General features: G+C 42.0%; 1 protein-coding gene across 1 annotated transcript in view; it reads left to right on the top strand.

The window, feature by feature from the left end:
* RTN4R (reticulon 4 receptor) overlaps positions 1-14,143 on the top strand; it is a 122,069-nt gene extending 107,926 nt beyond the window's left edge. Inside the window, exon 2 of the mRNA XM_082203309.1 lies at positions 12,347-14,143. Coding sequence (XP_082059435.1) covers positions 12,347-13,779 — 1,433 coding nt within the window. The 3' untranslated portion in view covers positions 13,780-14,143. The remainder of the gene's footprint in view (positions 1-12,346) is intronic.
* Positions 14,144-15,117: the final 974 nt, after the last annotated feature.

Raw genomic sequence — 15,117 nt, 5'->3', positions numbered from 1 at the left:
ACGGGGGCTGTGCAGAAGCTAATAATATCTGGGACAGATTAGGCATGTGTTCCAGGCAGGTGCCAGCTCTCCCCTGATATCTGATATGGAAGTGTATGGAAGCGCATAGATGCTTCGGATTCTGGCAGTTTTATTAAGTGCGCCGGGTGAGTTATGATGACAAGATTGCAGTTCCGGTTTAGGTTTCCAGCTTTTGATTACCCCAAAGAGAGAATCTCCCTTCTTCGTGGTTATCACCCCCCTGGCACCATTCTCATTCCCCCAATAAAACATTCAAGCCATATCTATAGTATCGACCTAGCAAGCAATAATAAGTTATTGATTGAGATTTATAGCCCGGTTTCTGCCCTGCTCTCCATAGCATGCAAGAGTATTTCTCTGGCACACTCCATCTCGCAACAGTTGGCGTGCGTGGGGGTGAGATCCAGCATGGAGGAGTGGGGCTGGTGGGTCAGGAAGAGATTACGAAAGCACAGTCCTTGTTGAGCCTTGAAGTGGACTCTGCTGACTTTGGGCCAGTCACCATCTCTCCTACTCAGGGATGATATGTGGGTAACATAGGATGAAACCATTAATTTTATTCCTTTCTTCTGATGCAGGGTGCATAAGCATTGGTATGCGACAGGAAGATGAGTTGGTGCTTGCCGGCATCACTGGTGTTTCTGGTGGTACTGCGCTCTCATTGGCTCCCAGTACATTTCTGAGCACAATTCAAAGTGTTGGTGCTGACCTTGAAAGTCCTAAACGGCCTCGGCCCAGTATACCTGAAGGAGCGTCTCCACCCGCATTGTTCAGCCCAGAAACTGATGTCCAACTCCAAGGGCCTTCTGGCGGTTCCATCACTGTAAGAAGTGAGGTTACAGGGAATCAGGCAGAGGGCCTTCTCAGTAGTGGCACCCGCCCTGTGGAACGCTCTCCCATCAGATGTCAAAGAAATAAATAACTATCAGACTTTTAGAAGACATCTGAAGGCAGCCCTGTTTAGGGAAGTTTTTAATGTTTGATGTTTGATCGTGTTTTTAATATTCTGTTGGGAGCTGCCCAGAGTGGCTGGGGAAACCCAGCCCGATGGGTGGGGGATAAATAATAAATTATTATTGATAATATTGTGTCTTTTGGTGCTGCACTGTCCCAATTTTCATCAGAAGAATGTTGGAGGCTATGGCTTCTTGCCCTTGGATGGTGGCCCAGGAGGGGATGTGGGCCTGCGGCTGAGAATTGTTCCCCAGCCCTGCTATATATGGGCAGACCATGTGCTTGCAGGCCAGCTGGCCTGTGGGTGGGGTTTGTGGGGATATTTAAGCTACACGCTCTGCTGCCTGCTTGCCTTGGCACCCACTTAACCGTCCCTGAGGACGGAGCAAGGAGGAAATCATCACCTAGGAACCAAAGAAGCAGAGGGAGATGATGAGAATGCCAATGATCATGATGACTGGCGACGTCTTTTTTGTTTTGTAAATTTATTTATTGATCCTTATTCAGAGATATACAAAAATGCATGGCCGTTGCAAAGTGTCTTTTTACAATTTGCTAAGAGCTACTTAGTCTAGAACAAAGGCAGAAAGGAGTAAAGACAAGAAAAAGGGAAACCTAAAGAAAGGGAGAGGAGAGGAGCGGAGCGGAGAGGAGAGAGGAGAAAGAAAAGAAAGAGAAGAGGAGAAAGAGTGTGTTTGTGTGGGGGGAGATATTTGTTGTTGTTGTTTAGTCGTTTAGTCATGTCCAACTCTTTGTGACCCCATGGACCAGAGCACGCCAGGCACTCCTGTCTTCCACTGCCTCCTGCAGTTTAGTCAAACTCATGCTGGTAGCTTCGAGAACACTGTCCAACCATCTCGTCCTCTGTCGTCCCCTTCTCCTTGTGCCCAAGCAAATAGTAAAGAGAACCCACACAAGTGACGCTGACACAAAAAAAGCATTCCCACCCCACTCACCATTCCCCCCTCCACCTCCTTCCCCCTTTTCTTCCTAATGTAACATTAATGTCTCACAGCAAATGAAACTGACCTGTAGAAAAACGTAGCTTGAAAAAAGAGACATTGCACATACTTTTGTAAACCAAGAAATCTTTAATAAAAATATATATTTTAAAAAAACCACATCATTATGAATTATCTCTGCCAATCTGGTCCATCCACATTTTGAAGAGGCACCAGGAATCCCTGTCAGATTTGACCTGCACTCCCTCCATTTGGAGGAATTGCCCAGCAACCCATCCCATCATCTGGGGAAGTCCAAGCCTCAAGACCCCTTTCCCGGCTTGTGCATCTTCAGGAAAAGTGTCATCCTCCTTTGCAAAGGATGCTCATGCATTCTGATGCCTCATTATGCTTTAATGCAAAGTCACAGCTCAGTCACCGAGTTGAGAGAGCCGGGTCGGCTGAGGCAACGAGAGAGAGAAAGAGCTGGACAAATTGGACAGGCATCTGGAGATTTGGGTCACACCAAGCCAAGGTGAAAGTCACACCTGCTGCAGAGCTGCCTGCCAAAAAGGAGGGCACGAGTTGAGCTGTGCCCTTGCCCCACCTACAATTTCACTGGCAGTCAGTAGTTTGTTTGTTTGTTTTTTTTATAAAATTTTTATTAGTTTTACAAAAGTTTTTATAACAAACAAACATAAAAGAAAAACAAACAAACAAACAAATATAATTTCAAAATATCCTTTCATAGACTTCTTTCCTCGGACTTCCCCATACCTCCCCTTTCTGCATCCTCATGTCCAAATTTTATAGCAACTTATAAATGTTCTTTCCCATCCTAATTCTTCATAGTCCTTTCTTAATCTAATCTTATATTACTGCAACCCTTTCTCTCTGTAAAATCTCGACATTCTAAGCTTCATCAAGTTTATAATAGTTCTTAAGATAAATCTTGAATTTCTTCCAGTCTTCTTCCGCAGTCTCCTTTCCCTGGTCACGAATTCTGCTCGTCATTTCCGCCAATGTCATATAGTCAATCACTTTCATCTGCCATTCTTCCAAGGTGGGTAAATCTTGTGTCTTCCAATACTTTGCGATCAGTATTCTTGCTGCTGTTGTTGCATACATGAAAAAAGTTCTATCCTTTTTTGGCACCAATTGGCCGACAATGCCCAAGAGAAAGGCCTCTGGTTTCTTAAGAAAGGTATATTTAAATACCTTTTTCATTTCATTATATATCATCTCCCAGAAAGCCTTAATCTTCGGGCATGTCCACCAAAGATGATAAAAAGTACCTTCAGTTTCCTTACATTTCCAACATTTGTTATCAGGCAAATGGTAAATTTTTGCTAGTTTAACTGGGGTCATGTACCACCTATATGGCAGTCAGTAGTTTGTTGCACCCTTCATTACGTCCTGTCATAGGCTTTTGGTACACATTTTGCAAGCACTTTTTGCATTTTATGTGTCTGTTTGTTTTGCAGTATTCATATGCCACCTGATTGCAGCAGTTTACTGAAGCAGTTTACAAAAAGAATGAAGCAATGAAATTATTAGTAAAAACAACTGAAGCATTTTTTTATAAAAATAAAAATAAAAGCAGCAATAAACTAAAAACACTCCAGTGTTCTAGAATCTGAGTAGGCTTGTTTGAACAAAAACGTTTTTAACGTGGGCTGAAAAGAGTACAGAGAAGACTCAGGGCGTTTCAAAGTGTGGGTGACGCCACACTAAAATATCAATTTCTTATAGATGCAGAATGGATACAGCATGGCACCTGCAACAGTGCCAGTTCTACATAAAATAAAATATGCACTTAAAAATAACACACTTTTCAATGCATTCACCAGTAAAATACATATAATGGGATCTATTTCATAAAATTTATGCCCTGCTTGATTGTAAACAAACAAACCTCAAAGTGAATAGAATAAAACAATAAAACAGTTAACAACAATTTGAAACACTATTATTATTATTGTCAGGGAACTGCCATCAGAGGGAAGAGGAGAGGAAAGTCGCTCCAGTGATGCAGGGGAGGGAACTAGCAATGAGAGAGAGAGAGCTTCCCCGGGGGAAAGAAATCCAGGGGACACCAGGGCGAAAGGGGAAGCTGAGAGTAAGGTGGAGGGGAAGCTCAGAGACTCTTCCAGTGAAATCAGCGGAGAGAGCACAGGACCTCTGCTTGGCACGCCCACGCTGCGCAGAAGGCTTCCACGCAGAGAATCTAGGAGGAGACTTGGAGTCAAGCAACTTTTATGTTGGAAGAAATTTAGGTCCCGCCCACTGACGGATTCTGCCAGTGACTAAGACAGTCGCGTTTCAAGGGCTGTCAAACCAGGGAAAGTTTTAGCTATACGGCTAGCTTGGAGCAGTTTGCAGTTTACGCACAAGTAACCCCAATTCCCATTACAATTATTATTATTAACCCAGTTATAAACAAAAAGAAAAGATTAAAACACACATCAGCATTTGAGATATTCTAGTTATCTGGGTAGGCTAGTCTAAACAAAAATGATTTTATTTTTTTTTTTTAAATACTTTTTATTATATTTTCTTCATCATACACAACCAAAAAGAAAAGCACAACCAAAAAAAGACATTAAAAGTTAGACAGAAGAAGGAAAAATAAAGAGAGAAAAGTGAAAGAAAAGAAAAAACACATACGTTGCATCGACTTCCCTCCCTCCTGATTTCGGGTTTCTATTTTTAATAAAATCATATTACAGCTGGTGTTAGTTTTTAGTTTATAACATCGGAAGAGTTAAATCGAACCTACTGCAGTTGTTGTGTTACCAGAGTTGCCTTCACTATATACCATAAATTTATTCCAATCCTCTTTTAACTTTGTATTTTTTTGATTTCTGATTCTTTGCGTCATTCTTGCCAATTCTATAAAATCATATAATTTCAGTTGCCAATCCTTCACCGTTGGTGTAATTGGGTTTTTCCAGTTTTGGGCGATTAGCATTCTAGCCGCAGCTGTTGCGTATTGGAACAGGGTTTTGTCTTTTTCTGGTATTTCTTTTCCAACCATCCCTAGTAAAAAGGCCTCTGGTTTCTTGGGAAATGTGAGTCTAAGTATTTTTTTTAGTTCATCATATATCTGATTCCAAAATTTTTTTATTTCCTCACATGTCCACCACATATGTATAAAATTCCCTTCATTTGTTTTACATCTCCAGCAGGCCTTGTTACCGGTCTTGTACATCCTATTTAATTTTTCTGGTGTTAAATACCATCTGTATATCATCTTTTCTAGATTTTCTCTAATTGCCACACTTGCTGTGAATTTTATTCCCTGATTCCATAGCTTCGACCATTTCTCGTATTCTATGTTGTGTCCCAAGTCTCTAGCCCACTTTACCATAACCTCTTTAGTTTCTACATCTTTTGTATCCTCTTCCAATAAAATATTATACAATTTGGATAATAATTTAGATTTGCTTTCAATTATTTCGATTTGGAATTTTGATTTCTTTTCATTCATTCCTACTTTCTTGTCTTCCGTCCATCTTGCATTGATCTGATGGTACTGTAGCCAACCCTTCAACTTTCCTTTCAGTTCCTCATACGGTTTTAATTTCCAATTTTCATGGGAGCGTGTCAATAAATCTTCGTATGTTAAGTTTTTCTCATCCAGATTTGTTTTTTTAACTGATAAGATGTCTATTGGGGACAGCCACCAGGGTGTTCTTGGTTCTAACAGTTTTTTATTTCTTTCCCAAACTTCATATAATGGCCCTCTAATGATATGATTTGAAAAACCCTTATGTGTTTTTCCTTTATTTAGCCAAAGGTATGCGTGCCAACCCCACCTGTTGTCTACACCTTCAAGTTCCAACAGATCCGTGTTCTCCAAAGTTATCCAATCTTTCACCCAACTTAGGCAAGCAGCTTCATAATATAATTTTAGGTTGGGTACCGCCATCCCCCCTCTCTCCTTTCGGTCTGTAAGTAGTTTGTATCTGATCCTTGGTCTTTTTCCCTGCCATATAAATCTTGAGAGTGCTTTCTGCCAATCTTTAAATATTTTGGTCCCTCTAATGATCGGGATATTCTGAAAAAGGAACAACATCTTGGGGAGAGTGTTCATTTTTATCGCCTCCATCCTACCGAGCCACGAGAGGTTAACTCTGCTCCAAACATCCAGATCTTTTTTAATTTTATTCCAGGTCGTTGTATAATTATCTTCAATTAAATTTATATTTTTAGGTGTAAGCCAAATACCTAAATATTTTACTTTTTTAGTCACTTTAATTCCATGTTGGCTCTCTAAATTTTCTTTTATATCATTTCTCAAATTCTTTGTTAATATTTTGGTCTTTGATTTATTCAGTTTAAATCCTGCTAATCTGCCATATTCTTCTAATATTTCCAGCGCCTTTTCGATGCTCCCTTGCGGTTCTTCTACGGATAACATCAAGTCATCTGCGTAGGCTTTTAGTTTGAACTCTTTTGATCCTATCTTGATCCCTTTGATCTCTGGTGTTGATCTTATATTATTTGCCAAAACTTCTAAAACCGTAATGAATAAGAGCGGTGAGAGGGGGCAACCTTGCCTGGTTCCTTTTTCAATTTGAAACGTGTTTGTAAGATTGTTATTTATCACCAGTTTGGCAGATTGGTTTGAATATATTGCCTGTATTCCTCTCAGGAATTCTCCCTCTATCCCGGCTTCTTCCATGGTCTTTAGTAGAAACTGCCACGAGATATTATCGAACGCCTTTTCGGCATCTATGAAAATCAAGGCCGCTGGTATGTTGTTGTTAGTTTCCAGATATTCGATTAGGTTTATAGTGTGTCTCACATTGTCCTTCAGGAATCTATTTGGTAAAAAACCTGCTTGGTCTTTGTGAATTAAGTTCGATAGGCACTTTTTTAATCTATTTGCCATAATATCGGCGTATATTTTGTAATCGTTGTTCAATAGGGATATTGGCCTGTAATTTTTAATACACATTTTATCTACATCCGGTTTTGGAATTAATGTTATGAAAGCTTCCCTCCACGACTCAGGTATTTTCCCTCCTCTCAAGATGTTGTTCATTGTATCACAGAGCACCGATGATAGTTGATTTCCTAAGACTTTATAATATTTGGCCGAAAGGCCATCTGGGCCTGGAGCTTTTCCTGCTTTCATTTTTTTTATAGCATTTTGAACCTCTTCTATGTTAATGGGTTTGTTTAGTTGAAATCTTTCTTCCTCCCCGATGGTCTTTCCTTTGTGTCTTTTTAGATATCTTTCTATTTGCGTTAGGTCCTCTTCCCCCTTCTTATATAATTCTTCATAGAATTCCAAAAATTTCTTTTGTATTTTAATTGGATCTACTATCAGATCTTCCTCTACTTTTATTTTATTTATCATATTCTGTTTCTGTCTTTTTCTCAATTGCCAGGCCAAAAATTTCCCTATTTTGTTCGCTGACTCAAAGTATCTTTGCTTCATTAGTTTGATTTTCCATTCAATTTCTTGACTTGTCAGCATTGAATATTGTGTTTGTAACATTTTTATTGCTCGGATACTTTGTTCATCCTTCGGGTGATCTGTTAATTTTTTCTCATGCTCTCTTAGCTGCTTAAGTATTTCTTCTTTCTTCTGCTGTCTTATCTTCTTCTTGTAGTTGTTTTGCTGAATAAATAGACCTCTTATCACCGCCTTACTAGCGTCCCAGACCACTTCTATGCTTGTTCCTGTATTTAGATTTAAGTTAAAATATTCTTTTAGGGTGGTTTTGGCCTTTTCAATAACATCGTCATTTTCTAATAGGTATTCATTTAATCTCCATCTGAAACTTCCCTGTGTTATCCCTTTAATTTCCAAAGTTGTCATATTATGATCCGAAAATGTTCTTGGGTGAATTTCGCAATTTATTGTTCTTAGGGTAAGTGCTCTCGAGGTCCAGATCTGATCTATTCTGCCCCAGCTTTTATGTGCTTCGGAAAAGAAGGTGAACTGCTTTTCTATTGGGTGTTTGTATCTCCATATATCTATTAAGTCTAGGTTTTCTTCCAAATCTTGGAATGATTTCGGCAACTTTCCTTGATTTTGTTTTCTATTTTCCGTTTGTCTATCCCTTTCTGGTGACGGCACCGCGTTGAAGTCTCCCAATAGAATCGTCTTGTTGTCATCTAACTCTAATAATACTTGTTCTAATTTCTTGAAAAACTCAGATTTGTTTGTATTTGGGGCATAAATATTAACTACATTAATCTTTTCTCCCTGGAAATTGATTTGAACCCCTAGTATCCTCCCCTCCTCATCCTTGTATATCATTTTTGGTTCCCATTTTTCCTTCACATATACTACCACCCCCTTTTTTTTTTCTTCCGTAGAGTTTATAAATTCTGTGCCCAAGAGTTTGTTTGTTAAGACATGTTTATGCTTTTTAGCTACATGAGTTTCTTGAATACAGATTACATCCGGTTTTTCCTTTTTCAACACATTTGCAATTTTATTCCTTTTAGCTTTTTCGTTCAAACCGTTTACATTCCATGTTACGATTTTAAGGTTCATTATCACTTTTATCTACTAATGAGTCAGTAATTTCCCGGTTTGGTTTTTGTCTGTTTAGATTCGGGTGGTTTTGTCTTCTGTTTGTTCTTCGACCTCTTCCTCCTCCTCCTCCTCCCCCCCCTCCCCCTCGTCCCCTCCTCCCCTGGCTCCTCCCTCCCTCTCTAGTCTCTCCTCTAGACACCCCTCCCTTCTTTCTTCCCTCTCTCCATCCCTCTCCCCATATCTTTCCTCTACCCCCCCGAGGTCCTTTTCATATCTACGTAGAAATTTACTGACTTCCTGATTGTCAGTTATCTTAAATCTTTTCCCTTTGTAAAAAAAGGAAATCCCTTCTGGGAATTCCCATCTGTGTTGTATGCCATTTTTCCTTAAAATGCCGACTATTTGTTTGTAGCCCTCTCTTTTTCGAAGTAGTCTAATTGGGATTTCTTTGAGGATAATAATTGGTTTTCCATCGATCACCAATTTCTTCTGGTAGCTCTCCCTCAAAATCATATTTCTCATGTCTATTGATCTAAAGATCACTAGGCAATCTCCTGGGACTTTTTTCAATCTATTTTGTTTGGGTCTTATTTTTATTCTAAAAGCGTTTTCTATTTTTTGCGCAACCTCTTCTTCTTTCAATACAAGCCAAGTCGCAAGTTCTTTAATCATTTTCCCTTTTATGTCTTCCTCTCTTTCTTCCCCTATTCCTCTGAATTTTAGGTTTAACTGCTTTTGTTTCATCTCCATCAAGGCTAGGTTGTCTAACACCTGTTCTTGAGTTTTACTCAATTCTCCAAAATTTTCTTTAGTTTTTTCAGCTTCTTTTCTCTGGTCTCTCAAATCTTTTTGCATTTTTTTATTTAGTTCTTCTAAAGACTTTGTTTTGACTGTTAAATCTTTTATTTTGTTTGAGAGTTCCCCTGTAACAGCTTCAATCTTTTTATCAAAGGATTCCTGCATCTCTCCTAACTTTTTTTCTATACGTGTCTCATTCTGTCTGAATTCCTCTTTTATTTTCAGCCATAATGCATCTAAATCTTTTATTTCCTCTTGCCTTGAAATTCTCCTATCCATTGGTGTTCCCACAGCCTTCTTTCCGTCTCTCCCCGTCATCTGCCCACCCCCCTCTCCTCCCCGCCACCCACCCCTCACAATGAGTTAATTTAAGGGTTTTTTAAAATTTCACCGGCAGGACATGCAATCTTAGGTATTTTAGATATCACAAAAACAGTTACGTTGACCTGTTCCCTGAATTCAAACAATATTTATGTTAATGATGTTTTTTAGGTCAACGTAGAACTGAATTTCCGTTGAGTAATAAAGGTGTAAAAAAGCCAAAAATAAAAGAAGGGGGAAATGCTAGGATATGCTGGAGGTATGACCCAAAGGAGAAGCAATAGAAAAGCAATAGAAAAGTTAATACAGTCTAAGTAAATCAGGTGATATGAAGGTGATATGAAAGCTTCTCTTTTGGTTTTCAGCCACTTGTTTGGCTTAATCCATTCCCCTGTAAAATAGGTTCTTGTCCTATTTTCACTGGGTCAGCCGCGTGTAGTGTTGCTGCCTGGATATGTAAGCAAGGGTTCTTATCCTATTAATATTTCCTTAAATACAGCCAACAGTCAAAGGGCTTGAAAATAGGGGAGGTGGGCATGGGAAGGGGAAGGGGAGGGACAGGAGGAGAGGGGGGGTAACAAAGGGGCAGACGCCGAAACAGAGATTCCTGGAGTTTCGGGGTTTCTCTGCCAAGTTTGGATTTCTCCAAGAAGGGGGGGGGGGAGTTTAAACTCAAAAAAAGAAAAGGAAAAAAAAAAAGAAAAGTTTAGTCCCAGTCTCAAAAAGGAGAGGTCTAATCCCAGTCTCAACAAGAAGAGGCAAAAAAGCGGCTAATTCAGCGGCGCAGGTTCAATCCAAAAAGAAAGAGGCAAAAAGATCCTTCCCAGTCTCTAAGTCCTTTGCGGAGATCGGTTTCAGGTAGGTCCAACCGGACAACCCCCCAGATAGAAGCAAGCTGTTTCTTCTCCCACACAGGGGCTTGCGCACTGTGTTCCTTTTAATATTAAACAGTATGGCAACAGGCTACAAAAGCTGAGAAGCCACAGAAGCTGGAGAGCCAAAAAGAATGCAGGTACAGCAGGTCGGGGTAGTTTTAATCCGTCATGTGAGTTTACGGAGCGTTCTAGAGTTTCTCCGTTCGCTCCTCCCGATTTCCCCTTCAAATTTCTATCCAGCTCTCCGATAGTCCACTTTTTCATACAAAGTCTCTAGAATTTCCTTTCATTTGTACACTTCTTTTAGTAGTTACTTTACTTTGCCCCGCGGAATCCCTGGCGGGGACTTCCCTCTCTTTGTTCTACAGCGGGTGAAGCTTGTTACTTTGTCTCGCTCTTCCGATTAGCTTCCCAGCGCCATCTTAACCCCGAAATACAGGTCGGGCTCCTTAACTTAATCCATTAACATCCACTGCACCTTAAGGTCTATTTGTCTGATTTTTACAGTTCAGCATTTATCTTTCAATTCCAAAGGCAGCAGTTCTGAAAAATTTCGGAAGTCTGTCGCCACTTTTCAGCGGGGGCTCGAGACATAGCTGCGCGGGGTCGCAGAGCTTACCGGAATGCGTCTCTCGGTCCCATTGCTTCAGAATCCTCCCCAGAATAGAGAAGAATCCAAAAGGCTCGGACCTCTCCGACGCTGCTGGCAGCACTTCCTACCAGGGGGCCCCCCTGGAAGTTTTGGGGTCGCAGTGCCTTTGCGTTGCCCCTCAAAACCCCCGCGCAGTTCGGGGAAGTCGCACAGCAACTTCTCCGCGCTCCCGTACTGCTGGCGATCCAAACCGGAAGTCTAAACAAAAATGATTTTAGCAGGTGCTGAAAAGAATACAACGAAGGTGACTGATATCAGTAGGCAGGGAGTTCCAGAGTGTGGACACTGCCACACTAAAAGACCAAGTTCTTATATGTGGACCCTGTACTGGTGCCAGTCCCACAGAGTGAAGTGTTTGAGTGGGCATGGGAGACGTAAGGTGACCTTGCAGGTAAACTAATCTAATGTTGAGATGCCACCTTATCTCTTATGCACCCAGTAGATCCCTGCTGTCTGTGGGAGAGTTTCTCCTATCAGTTCCAAAGATCTCAGAAGTCCCCTATACAGTAACTCAGAGGAGCAGGGCCTTCAGTGTGGCTGTCCCATTCCACAGAATAACATTGCTGTTGAGATACAACAGGTGGCCACTATCTGCACTTTCCGGGAACAACTGAAGACTTTTTTTGTTGTGTCATGGGATGGTTCCCATAATTGTCCACTTCTTAGGGTTATAATCTATTTTTAAATGTGTTGGCTGTGTTTGTGCTTTTAGCTGCTTTTGGTTAACTTATATCTCACCTTACCAAACTACGGTTTCCAGAGTTCTCTGGGAAGAAAGATTGATGGTTAAACAGCTCTGAGAACTTCTTGGTGGGGGGAAATGGAGGTCTCCTGATGTCTCTCAGCACTCATAACAAACTACAGCTGCCAAGATTCCTTGTTGGAAGCCATGTCTGTTTAAAGCGGTATGATACTGCTATGGTGTGGGTGCGGCATACCTGAACTGCTTTTCTTTCTCATCATCCTCTCTCCCTGCTGCCCCAAATCTACTTTTGACCCAAATCAGGCTAGGACTGGGGGGCAAGCGAAAGGATACAATGAGCTCCTCTGCTAAGCCTTATTCCTTCCATTCCTTGAGCTGATTCTCAGGCTGGTGGAACAAAAGCAATGCTTGTGTTTTCATCAAGGTCATGCATGTTCGCAAGGTTGTGCAGTTAATGAATTTTCCAAAGGTGCATTTTGAGCTAATGTAGGGGATGCTGGAAAGGAAGGTGCTAATGATCTAATTTGCATATCATTCTCTCTTCTTCTTTTCCCCCCTCCTCCCCTATGGCTATTCCTCCAGGAAGCAAACTGCTAATTTTGGTGCTGTGCTTGAACTTCCCGTCGGAAGCGGAATCCTGCCCAGGGGCTTGCGTATGCTACAGCGAACCCAAGATCACCATCAGCTGCCAACAGCAAGGACTTGGAGCCATCCCCACCGAAATCCCCATCCAGACTCAGCGTATCTTCCTCCACAGCAACAAGATCACCGTGATCCGCTCCACCAGCTTCACCTCCTGCCGGAACATGTCAATCCTCTGGATCCATTCCAACAACATCAGCCTGATCGAACCCGGGGCTTTCTACGGGCTCGACAAGTTGGAGGAGCTGGACCTCAGCGACAACACCAACCTGAGGTCCATCAACCCTTCCACCTTCCAAGGCCTTGTCCACCTCCACACCTTGCACCTTGACCGTTGTGGCCTCCTGGAGCTCTCCACGGGGCTCTTCCGGGGGCTCTTCTCTCTGCAGTATCTCTACCTGCAGGACAACAGTCTGCAGAACCTCCTGGACGACACCTTTCTGGATCTTGCTAACCTCACCTATCTGTTTTTGCACGGGAACAGAATAAAGAGTTTGTCGGAAAACGTGTTCCGGGGGTTGATCAACCTGGACCGGCTCCTCTTGCATCAGAACCGGGTCAGTGTGATCCACCGCAGGGCTTTCCACGACCTGGGCAAAGTGATGACCTTGTACCTTTTTAATAACAACCTGACGGTGCTGACGGGAGAGACAATGGCTCCCTTGGTCTCCCTCCAGTATCTCCGCTTGAATGGCAACCAATGGGTTTGCGACTGCCAAGCCCGGTCGCTCTGGGATTGGTTCAAGCAGTTCAAAGGGTCTTCTTCGGAACTCGAGTGCCACCTGCCTGCTCACCTGGCAGGGAGGGACCTCAAACGGCTGCAGAGCGCCGATCTGGAGGGATGTGTCGACTCTTTCAACCAGATCAGAACGAGCGTCTTTAGCACTAAGACCAGGACTGGCAAATTGCCAACCGCCGACCCTCCTCTAAGCCCCCACGATGGCGGGCGGAAATGCTGCCAGCCGGAGATGGATAAGTCTTTTATTTATGAAGCCAAAGCCAAGGCGGGCCCGTCTTCCCACAGCAGCCGGGCCTCCTCCAACAACCCCCTCAAGGATAAGGAAAACATCGCCAAAACTAAGCCCCAGGTGGAGACGGACCCCTCTAAAAACAGCAGCAACAAACAGATCAACGACTCCCCCTTTGGGACCTTCCCCAGTGCAGTGGACCCTCCACTGACCAATTTGAAACCTGAGTTCCTAGGCCCCATCGAACCTTCGACAGTCCCGACCAAAAAGAGGCAGGGGTGTTCGAAAAAGAACAAATCCAGGTCACAGTGTCGCATGGCTCAGCCCACGCAAAGTACCACCTCACGGCTAATCCCCAGCCTATCGATCACTCTGTTGGTGTGGAGTCTATTCTGGTCCTGTTGAAACGACAGCAACATGTCTCTTGTTTCCCTCCCACCCCTTTCCTCGAGGAGTGATACTTTAATCCCAGGACTTTTGCTTAAAAAAAATAATAAAACCATTAAAAAAATAAAAACATAAAATCACTTCCACAAACAAGAAGAAAGTTAAGCCCAGAGGGGGGGGGGGAATACAAAACAAAAACAAAACTTGGTTACACTACGAGTTAACTGGATGCCTTTATAAAAACAAAACGTTGTACATAATTTATTTGTTCCTCCTGAAATTTATGTGTTTTAATTTTTAATTATTATTATTATTATTTTTTCGTCCTTGGAACTGCACTTGCCCACGAGAGTCTATAGCCACAGCTGATGGTTAAAAGGGGGGGGGGGGGAGAGAGAGAAAGATTTACCTATGGAAAAAAGTAAAATAAAATAGAAAAAAATAAAAGATGCAAATACGCCATTTTCAAAATGTTTTCCAAAGTGTTACTTGTAATTTGAAACCATCCTTGAATGATGTTGCAAGTCCCCCCCATTTGAAGAGGTGACGCAACGATTTCATTGCGGCTCCTGTGTTTCCAATTCCTGCAATTTAACCATCTTTCCACCTTCATTATTCCGCCATGTTTACAGGGGCATTTGTTAAAGAATGCATCCCTTTTCATCCCCTCGAGACTGCAGTATATATATAAATTATATATATATATATATATATATATATATATATATATATATATATGATATGCATTTTATTTTACTTGTGTACAAGTTCAACAATGACAAAAAGGATATGAAATAAAGGTTTTCTTTTCTTTTTTTGCCCCCTTTACGGTGTCCTCTGCACACGCAGAGATGTGCAAACAGACAAATGTCTCACGTATGTCAATCCTGGGTTCTCCCTTTTTTGGATTTTAGCTCTTGCAGTCACCACCTGAGGCGGGCTGTCAGCTGGAAGGGAGGTGATGAATAAGGCATGGAGCTCACCATTATGCAATCTCTAATTGGCAGCAACAAAGGATTTCATCGCACGAAACCCATTGCATTAATGGTACGGTTCCCCTCCTCTCACAAGCTCCCTGCAGTCTCTCCTAGCATCTTACATATTTCAGATGGCCCAGAATAGAAAAAGGATGTATAAACCAGGCCCCAAGCCAAGCGAGGAGAGCAGAAAATAAGAATGAAACCTTGAGGATTGACAGGAGTTGTTGGGAAAAAAGGAGAAATTGGGAAGAGGTGTGTGTTCAGTGTGCTATCTGCTGAATATTTATATACTCATGTGTTGTGTAGCTGAGTCACGTCTTTTGGCAGGTCTGGGGGATTTTCTTGGGTCAAAATATGCAGAGTTGATGTGCTAGGA

The sequence above is a fragment of the Podarcis vaucheri genome, assembly GCF_965113315.1.
Source record: "Podarcis vaucheri genome assembly, chromosome: 16".
NCBI lineage: Eukaryota > Metazoa > Chordata > Lepidosauria > Squamata > Lacertidae > Podarcis > Podarcis vaucheri.
The sequence above is the reverse complement of the archived record's forward strand: the minus strand, read 5'-3'. Positions and strand labels throughout refer to the sequence as shown.